Source organism: Camelus dromedarius, chromosome 2 (genome assembly GCF_036321535.1).
Source record: "Camelus dromedarius isolate mCamDro1 chromosome 2, mCamDro1.pat, whole genome shotgun sequence".
NCBI lineage: Eukaryota > Metazoa > Chordata > Mammalia > Artiodactyla > Camelidae > Camelus > Camelus dromedarius.
Genome location: NC_087437.1, coordinates 5357499 through 5372816, shown reverse-complemented (window position 1 = coordinate 5372816; position 15318 = coordinate 5357499). Strand labels below are relative to the sequence as shown.

General features: G+C 46.6%; 1 protein-coding gene across 2 annotated transcripts in view; it reads left to right on the top strand.

Annotated features, from left to right (window-relative positions):
- RFTN1 (raftlin, lipid raft linker 1) overlaps positions 1-15318 on the top strand; it is a 177748-nt gene that overhangs the window by 92933 nt on the left and 69497 nt on the right. For both annotated transcript variants that reach the window (XM_031469711.2, XM_031469661.2), the window contains exon 4: positions 452-560. In XM_031469711.2, the coding sequence (XP_031325571.1) occupies positions 452-560 (109 nt within the window). The remainder of the gene's footprint in view (positions 1-451; positions 561-15318) is intronic.

The following is a 15318-nucleotide window of genomic DNA, read 5'->3' as shown; positions in this document are numbered from 1 at the left end:
TTGATCGTTTATTGACTATATTAAACACCACAGCCTCCAAATTGCTGAGTTTTACACTGGTATTTCCTTTGGGATGGTGGGCGACTCCTCTCTCTGTACACGTAAAATGGTCCCTACAGTCCATGGTTTTCATATTCCTTTATTCCAGTTTTTTATCCCAATATTCCATGTTGTACTAAACCCATCATTCTATAATGTGTTTTCCTTGATGAAATGTCTTGGGAATCTTTCTGGGATGTAAATCCATCTTCCATATATTTCAGTTGTCTATCTTAAGTTGTATAATGCATATTATTTCAGTTGCTCACCCTAGGTTAGTTATTCAGGAGTGCCCTTTTGGCAGTTAGTTTCAGGAAAGAATTTGGGATTTCATGAAACATCCAGTGATTCTTTTTTTATATATATATATATATTGTGCAGAATCTTAGTTTGTGTGTGTGTCTCTTTTCAGATCTCAGAAGGCTGACCTTCATGGTGAAGGCTACGTCTTGGAATTAGATTGCTGTTCTTCCCTAGCCCACCTGACAGACCAAAAAATCATCCCAGAGTTCGTCAAGAAGGTGAGTGTTGCAGTCAGGATACAACTGATCGGGTTGGCAGAGCCCCTGCCTGAGTGAACGGGCCCGGGGCTGGCTGAGGGCAGGTGGGCTGCACCCCGCAGGCCTGCTCAGACCTGGGACTTTGGGTGACCCCACGGGGGCAGTCCCCTCCCACTCAGGCTGGCCTTGACCCTGGAACAAGGTGGTTCCCTCTTCCTCCCAGGATGGTGGCCTCTATCTTTCGGGGCCAGAGTGGCGTTAACAGCTGACAGGCCTGTGGGCCCGCTGCCGGGACCCCGCCTCAAATCCTTGAGATTGTGTGAGCTCCCACATCCCATCTCCTGCTCACCCTGTGGGTCTTCACTGCCCTGAGCCCCCTTCCTTTCCTGGCGTGGGAGCATGGCCATGGTCCTATGACCACTGGCCTGCGATCTTACCAGGGAAGATTGCCTATTTGAAGGGGATTCATTTTCTGCCCAGAAATGTGTCTGGTTTTGAAGTTTTCTTTGTGCCCTACGAGGGTTCCTGCTAAGTGCAGGGTGCACTCCATTTCAGTACGCTGACACTTACCGCAGAAGGAATGCGCTTGCCCAAACTGGGGCTGTGTACATCGCTTAATGCCTCCCTGGCCGTCCCCTCCCCAGTCTGCCAAGGTAGCTGGCAATTCCCCAGCCTAGAGGGGTGATCATGGTTTGTTAGAGAACCAGTCAATCAGTTAATATACTGTTGGCTGTCATTGTCGGCCTGGAAATAGTACTCTGTGCCAGGGGACAGAGAATAAGATAGCCGGGGTCCCCACCCTTGTGTCCTCAAAACCAGGAGTCTCTCCTCCTGGACGAGTGTGGCAAGCAGGAGTGGGAGGGAAGCTGCCCACAGACGTGGCGTGGCTGGGCATCAAGGAGGTGGCTGGGCTGAGCCAGCGGGATAAGGCCTCAGGGGGCTGCAGAGGGCGAATGGGAGCTCCTCCCAGCAGAGGGAGCAGCTGGTCTGAGGGCCTGAGCAGGAGGGTGTGGGGGGCTCAACAGATCACAGAGATTCACAGACATGGAGCACACACTTATGGTTACCGAGGCGATAAATTGAGAGTTTGAGATTTGCAGATACACACTACTATCTATAAAACAGATAAACAACAAGGTCCTACTGTACAGCACAGGGAACTCTATTCAATAGCTTATAGTAACCTATAATGGAAAAGAACTGGAAAAAAATATATATGTATACATACATGTACAACCGAATCACTACACTGTGCACCAGGAAGTAACACAGCATTGTAGATCGACTATATGTCAACAAAACAAAATGAAAAGAAGATCAGAGCAGCTTTGGCAAGAAAGGCAACGTGAGAGGTGGGAGAAAAGGCCAGGACTCAGCTGTGAAACGTGGAGAGAAGCTTTGCACAAGAGTGGAAGCATTGGGTGGCCCCTTGAAACAGCCAGTGATTTATTTTTTGGAGGGGTGGGGGGAGATTCACCCCCTGCTTCTCTCCCCTCAGCATCTGTGGAGTGTTCAGACTCTCCACGCCCCGGGAATAACCACTCAGGTCTGGTGGGGGCCCAGACCTGTCGACCAGGATCAGATGGCCTCTTTGGTGAAAATTTTGGGTGGTTTTCCTAGGACGAGGGAGACTTTCTTCTCCGGTAGAATTCAGATCGTTACTTAAGTAAAGGTGGGGAAGCAGTTTCTGTTCATACGTGTGTAAACCGGAGACGGGTGTTTCTGTAACTCGGGGAGATGTTGGTAGAAATAGGGCCATCTTCTTTGGATTGCTGCCAATAAAATGTTCCCATGAACTTGAGTAGGGACTTTCTAGAGGTGGGGTTTACCCCCATGATCTGAGCACTGGGGAATATTTGTTTTAGAAATGGTTTTGTCATGAAGATTCAGAGGCTTGGAATAGTTGAGGGGTGAGTTGGCAAGTTGAGGGCATGAGGCTCTGGCCATACAGCAAACAGGCGCTTGAAAAAAAAAAAATGGGATTTGATGTTTTTGTCTTAACCAAACCAGATCATTGTGAGACTGACCCATGGCCTTGTGCCCAGATCGGGTTGTAAGCAGCCTGTTAAGTGGACACTCAGCTGCTGCGTGTGTCCAGTGCCTAAAGGTGCAGGTGGGTGTCCATCCAACAGCGGACGTAACCTCAGAGTTACGGTCTGTGTGCTCTGAAGGCCAGTGGCCAGTGTTGTATTAACTTCTACTTTTATTCCACTGTTCTTTCCCCCGCACTGACTCTGTGTGTGTGTGTGTGTGTGTATGCACATCAGTATCTCATGGGTTGTTCAATAATTAGTTAAATTAGTCATTGACACCTGCCTCATTCTATGTTTTTATCAGAATTCTGTTTTTTTTTTTCTTTAACTTTTTTTGGGGGAGGTAATTAGGCTTTATTTATTTATTTATTTAATGGAGATATGGGACTGAACCCAGGACCTCACGCATGCTAAGCCCACGCTCCACCACTGAGCTACACCTTCTCCGCTGTATAAGAATTCTGTTTTGAACATTCTGAAAATTATCCACTTTAAGGCCCAGGGTGCCAGCCTGGCCTGTGCCCCTGGTTTTCAGATAAAAAAAAGGCAGACAAGACAGCGTGCACACCAGGGCAGCACTGACGTCTCTGACCCAGGGTCTGCCTCCGGGCGCGTGTCCCGGAGCCTCTCACCTGGGCTTCTCTCCATAGAGATGCAGGTCATGGTCATGGGCAGCAGAGCGGGAGGGAGCTCCCCACCCTGGAGAACCTAGGTGTGTGGAGGCGGTCTCCCCATTTGTCCCTGTCCTGTCAGTCTGTGGCCGAGGGCTGGACCTGGGAGGAGCCAGAGTTCTGGCTTTAATGCTGGTGGGGGCTTCAGTTCTAAGCCAGTGGCCACGCCAACCAGGAGACGAGGGACCAACCGATAGGACTGGGACCCCTTCCGTCTGCAACTCTTTTCCGTTGTCAGATGTGATGTCTGGAGAAAACACCGCCTCTGGTGCACAGAGCGTTGGGGACTGGCGGCCCGTCCAGGGTCAACAGCTGTTCCAGCTGGGGGTAGACTTTTACACGTGTGTAAATTTTACTGTCATCGCCTGGGTAGAAAACCACAGGAGCTCCTTGGGAAGAAAGACAGTAGAAATTAGTTGTGTATTTTCAGTAAATATTTAATGAATAGCTGGGGCTACGTGTATATGTGTGGTGGTGACACTTGTTAATTGCCGGTCACTTAGGCCCAGATGAAACTGTGTCACCGGCGGCTGCTGCCTCCAGCCATGACTTTTTATCTGGGTCATCACTTTGTGTGAGAGAACGCCTCCTGTTCCCCTGACAAGTAGATCCGTCTTGCGATGAGCTGGTAATTAACTCATTTTGTCATTGTGCCTTCACGCAGGCTAAGCTCACGGTCTTCTTCGCACCGTAGAATTGAACTCAAAGTGATTAGATTTTTTTTTCCCTTAAGAACAATAGCCCAGTATTATTTTGCCATCAAATGTTTCAAGTTTGCGGAACCTTTGGATGGAGGACATGGACAGAAGCAGGGAAAGGAGATGTGATTATTTCCCGCGATTAGGAAACACAAAGTCGTTTGCATCTGTGTCATGTGAAATTAGCTGAAGATGCCGCAGTTCGCCAGCCCCTCCCCAGCACTATTTCGCACAGAGGGTGGAGGGAGCCGAGTGAAGCTGACTCTCTTCCTTTCTGTGTGGCCTCAGGATTCTCTGAGCACTGGGGCTGAGCAAGTTAAATCTGGGCTGCTGCTCTGTGTTTCTTCCTTTTGTAGCCTGCTGTGCTCCATCCAACCAGCCCTTTATGTAAATTATTTATTATGGACTACAGAATATTTGAAATGCAAATTTATGGGCAGACTTGGAGAGAAGGTTTTCCAAACCAAATGCTCGAGAGATGGAGTTGCAAGGCTGCAGAAGAGCTTCGGTGCTGCCTCTGTTTCTCTGGGACAAAGACTGGGCCCGCCAGGTACTCCCAGGGCCTGTCTTGCGTGGCTGGGGGATTTGTGGGACCCCCTTGGAAATTCCTGTTCCCCAGAGTTCCCAGAGGATGGCTAAGAAGACGGGGTGATCTCTGTCTAATAAGGAGCCTGCATGTTCGTCTTCAAATGACTTTACGTTCTTTGGAGCTTCTTGGGAGAGCGTCTGCATGTTTGGAAAACACTTTAAAGTTTGCAGAGCCATTGCACACGCTGTCTGGTTTGTGCTTCACGTGTTTCCATTTAAGAGGCCACACTGGCAATGTTGTCACCCTTCTAGACCCTGGGAAGCAGCTCAGAGAGGACGGAGACTTTGCCAGGGGCTGGGATTGCTGAATGATGGGGCCTGGCCCATCCTTCCAAGGGGAGGGGCCTCCAGTGGGCGGCCTGGGACTGGGGAGGGGCAGGAAGGTTCTGGGGCCACCCCTGGAGACGGGTGGTGTAGAATGAGGGCCCGAAACAGTGAGTGATGGGCACTTGTCAGGGCGGAGGGCCTGGTGGACAGTGCGGTTCCTGGTGTGGATGGGAGTGTGGATGGAAGGCTCAAGGCTGAGAAGGAGCCATGTCCAGATTGGCTGGAGTGTGAGCTGCATGGAGGGAGGGGAAGCTGTTCTGGGCGGGGCTGTTTGTTGCAGGAAAGGGAGCCCTACTCAGGGCAGCTCAGGTGAGTCAAGGGGTTTACTATAAAGATGCAGGAAATGGCCTGGGCCTCAGGCCCCGGGGGCAGGAATACAGAAGAGGAAAAAAGAAAATTAGTTGGTCTCTCTCTGTATTATGTGCTGCTGGCTCATATTTATGCATTTATGCATTGAATTTTAAATGTGATTTTACTCCACAGAGGGAATCCCCCTACATGCCAAGTACACCCTGTGCTAAAGGGCTTTACAAGAACTATACTCTTTCTTTTTAATTTCTTTTTATTTATTAATTTTTTTTTAAAGTAGAGTTGATTCACAATGTTGTGTTAGTTTCTGGTGTACAGTACAGTGATTCAGTTATACTTACATACATATATGTGTATTCTTTTCATATTCTTTTCCATTATAGGCCATTATAAGATATTGAATATAATTCCCTGTGCTGTACAGTAGGTCTTCGTTGTTTATCTGTTTTATACATAGTCATGTGTATCCACAAATCCCAAACTCCTAATTTATCCCTCCTCCTCAACCCCTTTCCCCTTTGGTAACGACAGTTTGTTGTCTATGTCTGTGAGTCTCTTTCTGTTTTGTAAATAAGTTCATTTGTGTCTTTTTTTAGATTCCACATATAAGTGATACCATAAGATACTTGTCTTTCTGTGTCTTAACTTCGCTTAGTGTGATCATCTCTAGGTTTTTCCATATTACTGCAAGTGACATTATTTCATTCTTTTCTATGGCTGAGTAGTATTCCATTGTGTATATATATATATCTTTATCCAGTCATCTGTTGATGGACATTTAGGTTTTTTCCATGTACAAGCACTCTACTCTTAAGCCCCATCTCCCCCTTCTGAACACTTATCCCCGTTTTACAGGGGGAGAAACTGAGGCACAGAGAACTACGCAGTTTGCCCAGCGTTACATTGGGAAAGGGGGTCCTGGGATTGGAACACAGCCTATTGGACTTGGAGGCCCATTCTGGACCTTGGGGCCCTGCTGCCTCTTCTGCAGAGCCCTCAGGGATGAAGGGGGTGCCGCCTGAGCCAGAAGGTGGGGTTGGATGTGAGGGTCACTGCGTCTGGTACATGGGAACAGATTTTGGAGCAACTGAAAGGCCTCCCCTCTGGAGGCTGGGGCTCCAGGCCTGGCTGCCCAGGGGAGAAAGCCACACTCCTGGCCGCTGTCCCAGGAGACTTCCGGGCCTCGCCCTCAGGCCCTCTGCTCTGGGCTGTCTGTCTCAGAGTCACTCCTTTTCTGGTAGGCCTGCATGATCTACTGAGAACTAGGTTTGTTTTACACTGGACCATGGAGCCTTTAAGATGAGGACTCTGAGGGGAGGCAAGGCCGACCCTGCCCTGCGGGGGTGTTGCCAGAGAACAGGTTCTTGTCTCGTGCAGGAAAGCATCCAAGTGCAAGCCACGGGAAAGTAAAAGCAGGTTTGTTTAGAGAGACACACATTCCACAGGCAGATGTGGCCCATCTCAGAAGAGAGAGTGGCCATGAGGCGTGGAGGTGGTTAGTTTTTCTGGGCTGGGTAATTTCATGTGCTAGCACATGGGAGGATTTTTCCAATTACGTTGGCAATGGGCGGGGATTCCCAGGAATTGGACCCCTGCCCACTTTTTGGCTTTTTGCAGTCAGCCTGGGAACTGTCCTGTCACCTGTGGGTGTGTCATTTAGCAGTTAATACATTACAACGAGTCTATAATGAGGCTCAAAGTCCCCTGGAAGTTGAATCTTCCGCCATCTTGGGCCTGGTTGGTTCTAACCAGTTTATGTCCTGTCCTCAATGGCTGTGTCATTCTTTCAATGGTTATGCCCTGCCCTCTTCCCTCCTGTCTCAGGGGGACAACTCAGGGTCAGAAACTCAGTGCTGGATTTAACTCCATGCATTGCCCTTCAGAAAATTAAATGATGCTGTTCACGTCTTGTCCTAAGGAAAGGAACCTGATGGATATTTTAAATCTCGATGTCTCCTTGTAATGAAGCAGAATATCCCAAATCTCCAGGATTATGACACGCCACCTGTGGTATAGACGAGATGCAGCACTGACTCTCTGGCTGATGGCTGAGTACTCGGGGCTTCATTTCTACACACGCAGTGCAGAGTCTGACTTTAATTCGTGTAAGATGCCGATTGCGGGGACAAGGAGAATGACATTAAAAAGGCATCCTCTTCCTCGCTGCACCCCCCAACCTACTCTCAAACCAACAGAATCATGGCATTTTTAAGAGGCTAGTCTGGTAGGGGTCGGGGAGGAGCTAAGGCCAAAGGGGGTGTTGTTCTAGGAATGAAGGTGCCCTTTGGTGTGGACAGAAGGGGGCTGGGGGTGGGACTGGGCAGAGAAGAGGCAGAGTGTCCTGCTCACCGGTGTCCTTCCCACATGACACCCCAGGGACTGGAGTGGCATGTGGGGTCATTTGTGAGGAGGAGGGGCACACAGTCTGAAGAGACATTTGGGGGCAAGAGTAATGGGGTTGGTCATGGGCCTGTGAGGACTGAGAGGCTGGTGGGACACTCGAGTGAACATTCCAGAAGGCAGGTGTGGCTGGGCTGGAACTCAGGAGGCGGCTAGGAGTGGAGATGTGGTTGTCTGAGGTGCAGGTGAGGTGGTGAGGACGTGGTTCCGGGGCTCATCTTGGGGGCACATGCCCGTCTCCAGAGGGCAGTGACCGCTCAGCCTCGACTCATCGCTGCCCAGTGGGAAATACAGACCCAGCGTCTCAGGATTTTCTGTTTGGTTGGCTGGCTGGTTTGCTTCGTTTGAGAGAAGTTGATTGTGTTTTTCATTTTCTTATTGGGAAGGCTCTTGGTTTCTCAATGTAAGCAGCTAGATCAGTTTAAAATCTTCAAGATCTAGGCTAGCGTTTCTTAGGTTATCTCTGCTGAAGAATTGGTGTTGGCTGGTTTATTCGTTTGGTTTTGCCCCCAGTCCATGAAGGTGTGATGCTTTTGTCAAGGATGATGGAAACACCGCGGCAACAATGAAGACATCAGGAGTTAAAAATCAACTTGGAATTTCTTAAAATGGCATTTAGATGTGCACAAAACAGGGCAGCTTGTTGTGGCCTCTGGGGGCAGCCTGTGGCCACCAGGCCTGCATTCCTCTGTAGTCTCTACAGAGAAATCGCCCCAAATCCAAGGAGTCAGAAACTATTCTAGGGCCTGGTGGAGCAGACAGAAGACTGGAGAGGACACCGAACATACACCGGAGGGAGGTGGCAGGTGTCTGCCCAAGAACGCTTTGTTCCAGACAGAAATTAGGCCTGGACGTAACACTGTCTTAGGGTACCTTCCTGCCCTCCTGGGTTGCTTTTGGCATCTTGGAAAGGCTAATCTCTCCCCCATCCCCACTTGGTGGGAGGTTGGAGGTTCCAGGGCTCATGTAACTTCACCTGAGGCCAGGTGTTTGGGTGGGCGCGAGGCCAGCTCAGGAGCTCCTGTAGGTGAGGGACAGATGTCTGCTTCTCCAGGACACTGCTGTGGCCATGAGACATCTGAGATGTACTTTGTTCCCATAGCTACTCATGTAGGCCCTAGTGGGGGTCTGCAATGGACGTGCTGAGATAACCACCACCTTCTGCCTCCGAACTGTGCTTACAGCAGACAGTCGTCTTCCTTTAAGGCCAAGGTGAAGCCAAGAGGGCCTTCTGAGCCATCACTTCCTGTGATGTTCCTCAGAAAAAGAGGTTCTGCAGTCCAGAATGTTTGGAAAACATGCGTGGTATAAGCCCCCTTGAGGGTCATGATGATCCTTGGAGGAGTCAAGGCACTGACAACGTCTGCAGCAAGAAACCTGCTGACTTCGCTTCTCTCAGCATTTCTTAACTCAGCATTTCTCAAAGGTCATTTAATAACTTTCCCCTTGCTCCTCCTCCTCCTCAAATACCTATTATATTATATCATGAAGCATACTGGGGAAAATGCACCAAATCAGCAAGGAACTCATGGACCACTTATGGATGCTGGACAATCACAGATAGTCAGAAGGTGGTGGGAGCAGCCTCCTCTCTTTTTATACTGAGTTCCTGATACTCACTGTCTCCAACCGCACAGAACTGCCATAAGCCCGCAGCAGTTGAGTCCTTGATTGTATTTCCTTGGTTCTTTCTGCCCAGATTCTTGCCCCAGAGAGACATGTGCTTGGCACCTCTGTCGTTCTCTTTGCTTCTTTAATAACAGACATAGCAGTCTGCTAACACATCGTCAGCAAAAACTGGGTCCTTGGGTTTGTTGACAGCTGTGGAATTGTAGAGAGTGCTCTGCTGTCTGGGTCCGCCCCAGCTTATCTGATCTCCATCTCTTAATAGAAATACTGGCTTCTTGGATTTTTTTCCCCTTTGACTTTCTTCGCCCAGCCCCAGCCCCAGCCCTGGACGACTTCTACCACAGTTGTTAATCAGATCTTCAAATATATTGTTTTTTCCATTTTTGTTAATCTCTCCCCTACTGTCACTAATCAAAAGTGACATTTTATTCCTTAACTGTGCTGTCCAATAAAATACCATTTGAGCCACCTGTGTCGTGTAAAATTTTCTAGTAGCCCTGTTAAAAAAGTAAAAACAAAGGCGAAATTAATTTTAGTAATATATTCTGTTGAACTCAATATATCCAAAATGCTCTGTGTTCAGCGTGTGATGAGATTATTTTGTTCTTTTTTTTTTTTAAACAAACTAATAAATCTTCAAAGTGTGGTGTGTAATTTACACCTGTATCACATCTCAAGTTGGATGCTAAATTTTCAATACAGTGAAATGTCCTACAAATTCGAGTTGTGAGTGGGGAGGGTAGAGCTCAGCAGTAGAGCGCATGCTCAGCATGCATGAGGTCCTGGGTTCGAGCCTCAGTCCCTCTGTTAAAATAAATAACTAAGTAAACCTAATCACCTCCCCCCAAACCAAACAAACAAATAAATAAAACAAAAGGAAAATATCTTTAAAAAAATTGAGTTGTGTTTAACAGAAAAAATATTTTCTGCAGCTTCAGTCTTTAACTTGAATTTAAATTAATTATAATGCGATAAAATTAAGAATTCAGCCACTTTGTGCAGTCGCACTTGTGCAAAGCCACATGTGGCTGTTGGCTACTGTCTTGGACAACGTAGTTCTGTAGGACTCACTTACTTAACAGTTCCCTGTGTTTTCTGAGTCGACACAAAATGTTTGTGATTATGAGTCTTGTCAGCCACAAAGAGAAGGAGCATATATTAGAAAACCAAAGAAAACTTTCCCCATGAAAAGATCCGCAAAATAGATTGGGGCCAACTTTACTCTATAACCTTTAGGAATGTATTTGAAATAATTAAATTTCCTTTTGGAATATTAATTATTGATTTAGTTCTTCATGCATATTTTAAATTCTATAAAAATACGTAAATTTGGAAACAGTGCTTTTCCCGCCCTGTGTTTACATGTCAGGAAACAATTTTTATTCCTACGCTTTTATGCGTCTTTGCTGTTGGTGTCTCTGTCATCACCAGAGGGTCTTTGGGGAGCATCTGACACAGATTTCAAGCTCGTGGTGTTTACTTTCATCCACGTTGTGTGGAATTCAGCACTTTTTATATTCATGAATGGTGCTATCAATGGAAGCTCTACCCCAGGTCCTAAGTGCCCATTCATTTAACATTAGGAGAATTTTTTTCTTATCCATGTCACATATGAATAAGAAATCTCCATAAGGCAACCACTTTCTCTGTGTTGCTCTTTTTAGAAGTCTCTTTATTAAAAATAACATGAATAAGGGGAGAGTGTAGCTCAGTGGTAGAGCATGTGTCTAGCATGCCCAAGGTCCTGGGTTCAATCCCCAGTCTCTCCATTAAAAAAAAACCTAAATACCGCCCCCACCCCAAATAACATGAATACAGTAGAGGACATAAATCATAAGTGTACAGCTCAGTGAGTTTGCACAATGTGAACTCTCCTGAGTAACCAGCACCCAGGTCCAGAAACAGAACAGCTCAGGGACCTCCCTGTGGCCACTCCCATCACTCCTCCCCCATCCCCCCAAAGGTAGCCTCAGTCTAGTTTCTAACACCAAAGATTAGCTTCGCTTGGTTTTGGGCTTCATGTAAGTGTCATCTTTTATAAATGACATCTCTTGCTTAATACACTGAGGTTCATTCATGTCCCAAGAGTTCACTTTGTTCATTTACTTTTGCACGTAGAATTCCTTGCATTGCTTTGTAAAGTGATCTTTGAGAAGCATGCTTACTACAGCTCCCAGAGTTTTTGTTTCCTGCTCTGGCAATTATTTTAAATTTTTTTGAATGTATTTCCTTCCTCTTAAAAAATCAAGCCCATCAGATGACTTCAGTAAACGTCCCAGACCAGCTTTGATGAGCGTGCACTTTCCCCAGTAAACATTTGTTGTTCCGCTTACAGTGACAGAGAGTCCTTGTGTCCTGAGAGACTTGGTAGAAGTCTGTAAATGTATGAAGTAACTCCCTCTTTTCTGAGAAATAACATTTAGGGGGTAAAACCCAGGGGATATCCAGGATCCATCCAGGAGGAGACGCAGCATGGGGTTATGTATGGACGGTGAATTTCCCCTTTCGGCTTCCTAGGAGTCTGGTCGTCAAGTTGTAGTTTGTGAAAATTGCCTAACGCTTGGCGGGGAAGATCACTTTTATGGGCTTCCTCCCCTCCCCCAACCCCAGGGTATCCACTTGGCCAGCTCCTTCCCTCCCTTGACATCTCAGCTCAAGATCACCTCCTTGTGCCCGCCCACCCTGCCCACCATTTAAAAAAGAGCCCCTTATCCCCTGCCCCTCCCCATCCTAGTGATTGCCTTTTCTCTTCTGTTTCACTTGTATCTGTTCCTCTTTTTTTTTTAATTTACTTTTACTTAAAATTTTTTTTAATTGAAGCATAGTCAGTTTGCAGCGTTGCGTCAATTTCTGGTGCACAGCATCACGTTTCAGTCATATATGAACATGCATCTGTTTCCATATGCTTTTTCATTATAGGTTATGACAAGATATTGAATATAGTTCCCTGTGCTGTACAGGAGGTCCTTATTGTGTATCTGTTTTATACGTAGTAGTTAGTATCTGCAAATCTCCAACTCCCAATTTATCCCTTCCCACCGCCTTCCCCCCGGTAACCATAAGTTTGTTTTCTGTGTCTGTGAGTGTACCTCTCTTCCTCACCTCAGAGATTTTACTCTTTTTAATTTAATTATTGCGTTTATTATTTCCTGTCTCTTTTTTTTTCATGCTAAGACGTGTGCTTACAGTAGATGCTGAGTGAATGTTGATGGAAGGAGAGAGAGCTGTGGATTTCCAGGGCTTCAAACGTGTCAGGACTGTATAAGAACAGACACTCTTGGAAGTGAGGACGTGGAGACCGAGGGGATGGGCACTCACGTGTTTTCTCTTTCCTGTCCCTTGCAGTAGCTTTTGTCAGCGTGCAGGGTGGTTGAAACTTGTGGAGGAAGCCCTCCCGGCAAGTGACTTGGGAGGGTTATAATGTCACTTGGTTCTACTCCATTCTCCCGGCAGACATGTTTGCAAATACGGGATTTGCTGTCCTCACCAGGGAAGTTTCCAAAGCGGCATTCGTGGCGTGCAAGAAGTCTGTGTATTTTACGGGCGGGAAATGATGTGAGTGCTAATTATGCGCTGTCAGTGAACACATGGGGTAGCTGACGGGTTTACAGCCCAGGTGGAACTTTCCCATCTGCCTTGTTCCGAGGTGCTCAATGTCCCCGCCCGGTGAGACCTCCTGTCTGCCGGGTTTGTCTGGGACCCAGCACAGGCGATGAGTGGGAATTTGGACTCACCTCGTGAGATGTGGAGGGCAGGGTGTCTCATCTGAGAGATGGAGTTTATCCTGGCAGGTGGTTCTTTCCCAAAACTGGAAGGTTTCAATTTTATTGCCTGAGAGGATGTGGAATCTTTTCGGAGAGTTTTGAGAGCCAGTACGACAGGATGGGAACCCTGTAGTGCTTTCCTCTTTTCTGCCTTTGGGAGAATTCGCACTCTGAGAGCTGGATCCCATTAGGACCAGTCAGCAGGGCTGAAATGGCTTGGGGGGGGGCACCTGTACACTAAGTTCTCAATAACTGAAACCGACATCCCTCCTCAAGGGGAGGTCTGGAACTTTAAAAGCCCAGTTCCAGAATGTACCCCTGGTTCCGGTAAAGGAAACCCACTGCTTAACTAATCACGGGCAGTCATTTAGGTGGGGCACATCATTTTCTCAAATTCTTGGTTTTCTTTTGTGTAAAATGAGTTTTTGCACATCAATCATCTTGGATATTTTGTGATTCTCTGGTCAACCCGACTTTAAAATTATCTAGAAATGTGTGTAATTAATTCAGGGTTTTTGATGGTGGCATGCTGAATTCCAGTGCCATTTGCCCTCTTTTTGTGCGTTTTGCTGGACACATATTAGTGTTCCCTGTGCTCTTTAGCCAGTAAATCGATGTTTGTTGATTGACAACTATTTTTGTCTCCCCCTTAACTAATAACTGTAATTGGAGTTCGATATAAAGATCATTATCTTTACAATTTTTTTTCTTTTCTTAAGGTTAAAATGTAAACATGGCCTTTTGATACTCTGATGGAAAAAATCTATTGTGAGGAAAACCTAAACTTTAAATGATTCACTTATGACTTCTTAAGTGTTTACAGTACTGAAAAATAAGAGAGATTACTGTTTTGTGGGTGGTGCTGTAATCTGTAGAAGTAACACAAGATACGTATGTTTGGAGAAATGGCCCACATATTCTAATTGCTATTTTAAATCTGGCCTAAGCAGTAAGAGAAGACAGGTTAAACCAAAATTTCCCGTCTAATTAATTACTTCCCAGTGCATGTCTCCATTCTGTTAGCTTTACAGCAGCCTTCGCAGGTACTGAAAAGGTAGGTACGGAGGATGGCTGCTAAGGGTGTAATTGGTGGGAGGAGGGCATAGCTTAGTGTAGAGGGTATGCTTAGCCTTTGTTAAGAAAAAACAAACATGAATAAAAACATAATTACCCCTTCCACAGAAAACAAACAAAAAAAGAATTAAAAGAAAAGGATGTGATTGTTGGGGTAGCAGAGCTCTTTTCCCCCAGCTTTTTCGAGATGTAATTAACACAGAACATTGTGTGAGCTTAAGGTGTACGACACAATGATTTGATACACCTGTATATTCTGAAATGATTCCCACATCAGAATTACCATTTCTTTGTGTGTGTGCTGAGAGTATTAACATCTGCTCTCTTAGCAAATTTCAGTTATACAGCACAGACACTGTTGTTGACTGCAGTCCACGTGGTGTAATGACCTCCCCGGAAGGTACTCATCTTAGAACTGGAAGGGTACACCCTTTGACCAGGGGGCCCCTCATTTCCCACCCGCAAGCCTCTGTTAACCACCATTCTGCTCTGTTTCTGTGAGTTCAACTTTTTCAGAGTTCACCTGTAAGTGGTAATCTGTAGTCTTTGCCTTTCTCTGACATCTTTCACTGAGCGTAATGCCCTCTGGGTCCATCCACGTTGTTGCAAATGACAGGATTTGCTTCTTTCTAGTGGATGAATAATGTCGCATTGTGCACACGCACCACGTTTGCTTTAAGTGGGGACATTAGCCACAGCAGTGATAGGGACAGTAAGGATTGTTGTGGGACAAGGCAGGCCAGTATGGTTGGTGGTAAAAGAATTTACCAGAAACAAAGAAAAGTGAGGAAAAAGTTTATTAGATACGCTGCTACGGGCACCAGCAGGCAGACAGATGAGGGGTGTCCATGTGCCCTGAGGGCAGAGTCTTAAGAGTCTTTTATAAGGAAGGGCCTGACTATCGACGTGTTTAAAGGAAGGGGGTCATGTTGAAGGTTTCCAGACATTAGTTGTTCTTCATCTAAAGGCTTGACTTCGTCACACCTGGAGGAAGGTTCAGTTTACCTTTAGGAGGAGGTAGGCAGTCGGTAGGCTTGAGGAGTTTGGGGGGATGGAGTTTGTCAGGTCATAACTCAGCACTGTTAGTTGGACTAAAGCAACTACGCATTGGGAGAGGAATGTTCTTTGTGTTTTCTGGTTTATGTCTTATGATGTAAGGGATGAGAGTGCAGCCAGACATCCTGTGACCGGAGCCCCCTTTGTCTCTCTGGGGCCTCTTCCCAGTCCTTGAACCCCAAAATGATGTTACCACTGGGGTGACAAGACTGTTACAGAGCACAAGGAAG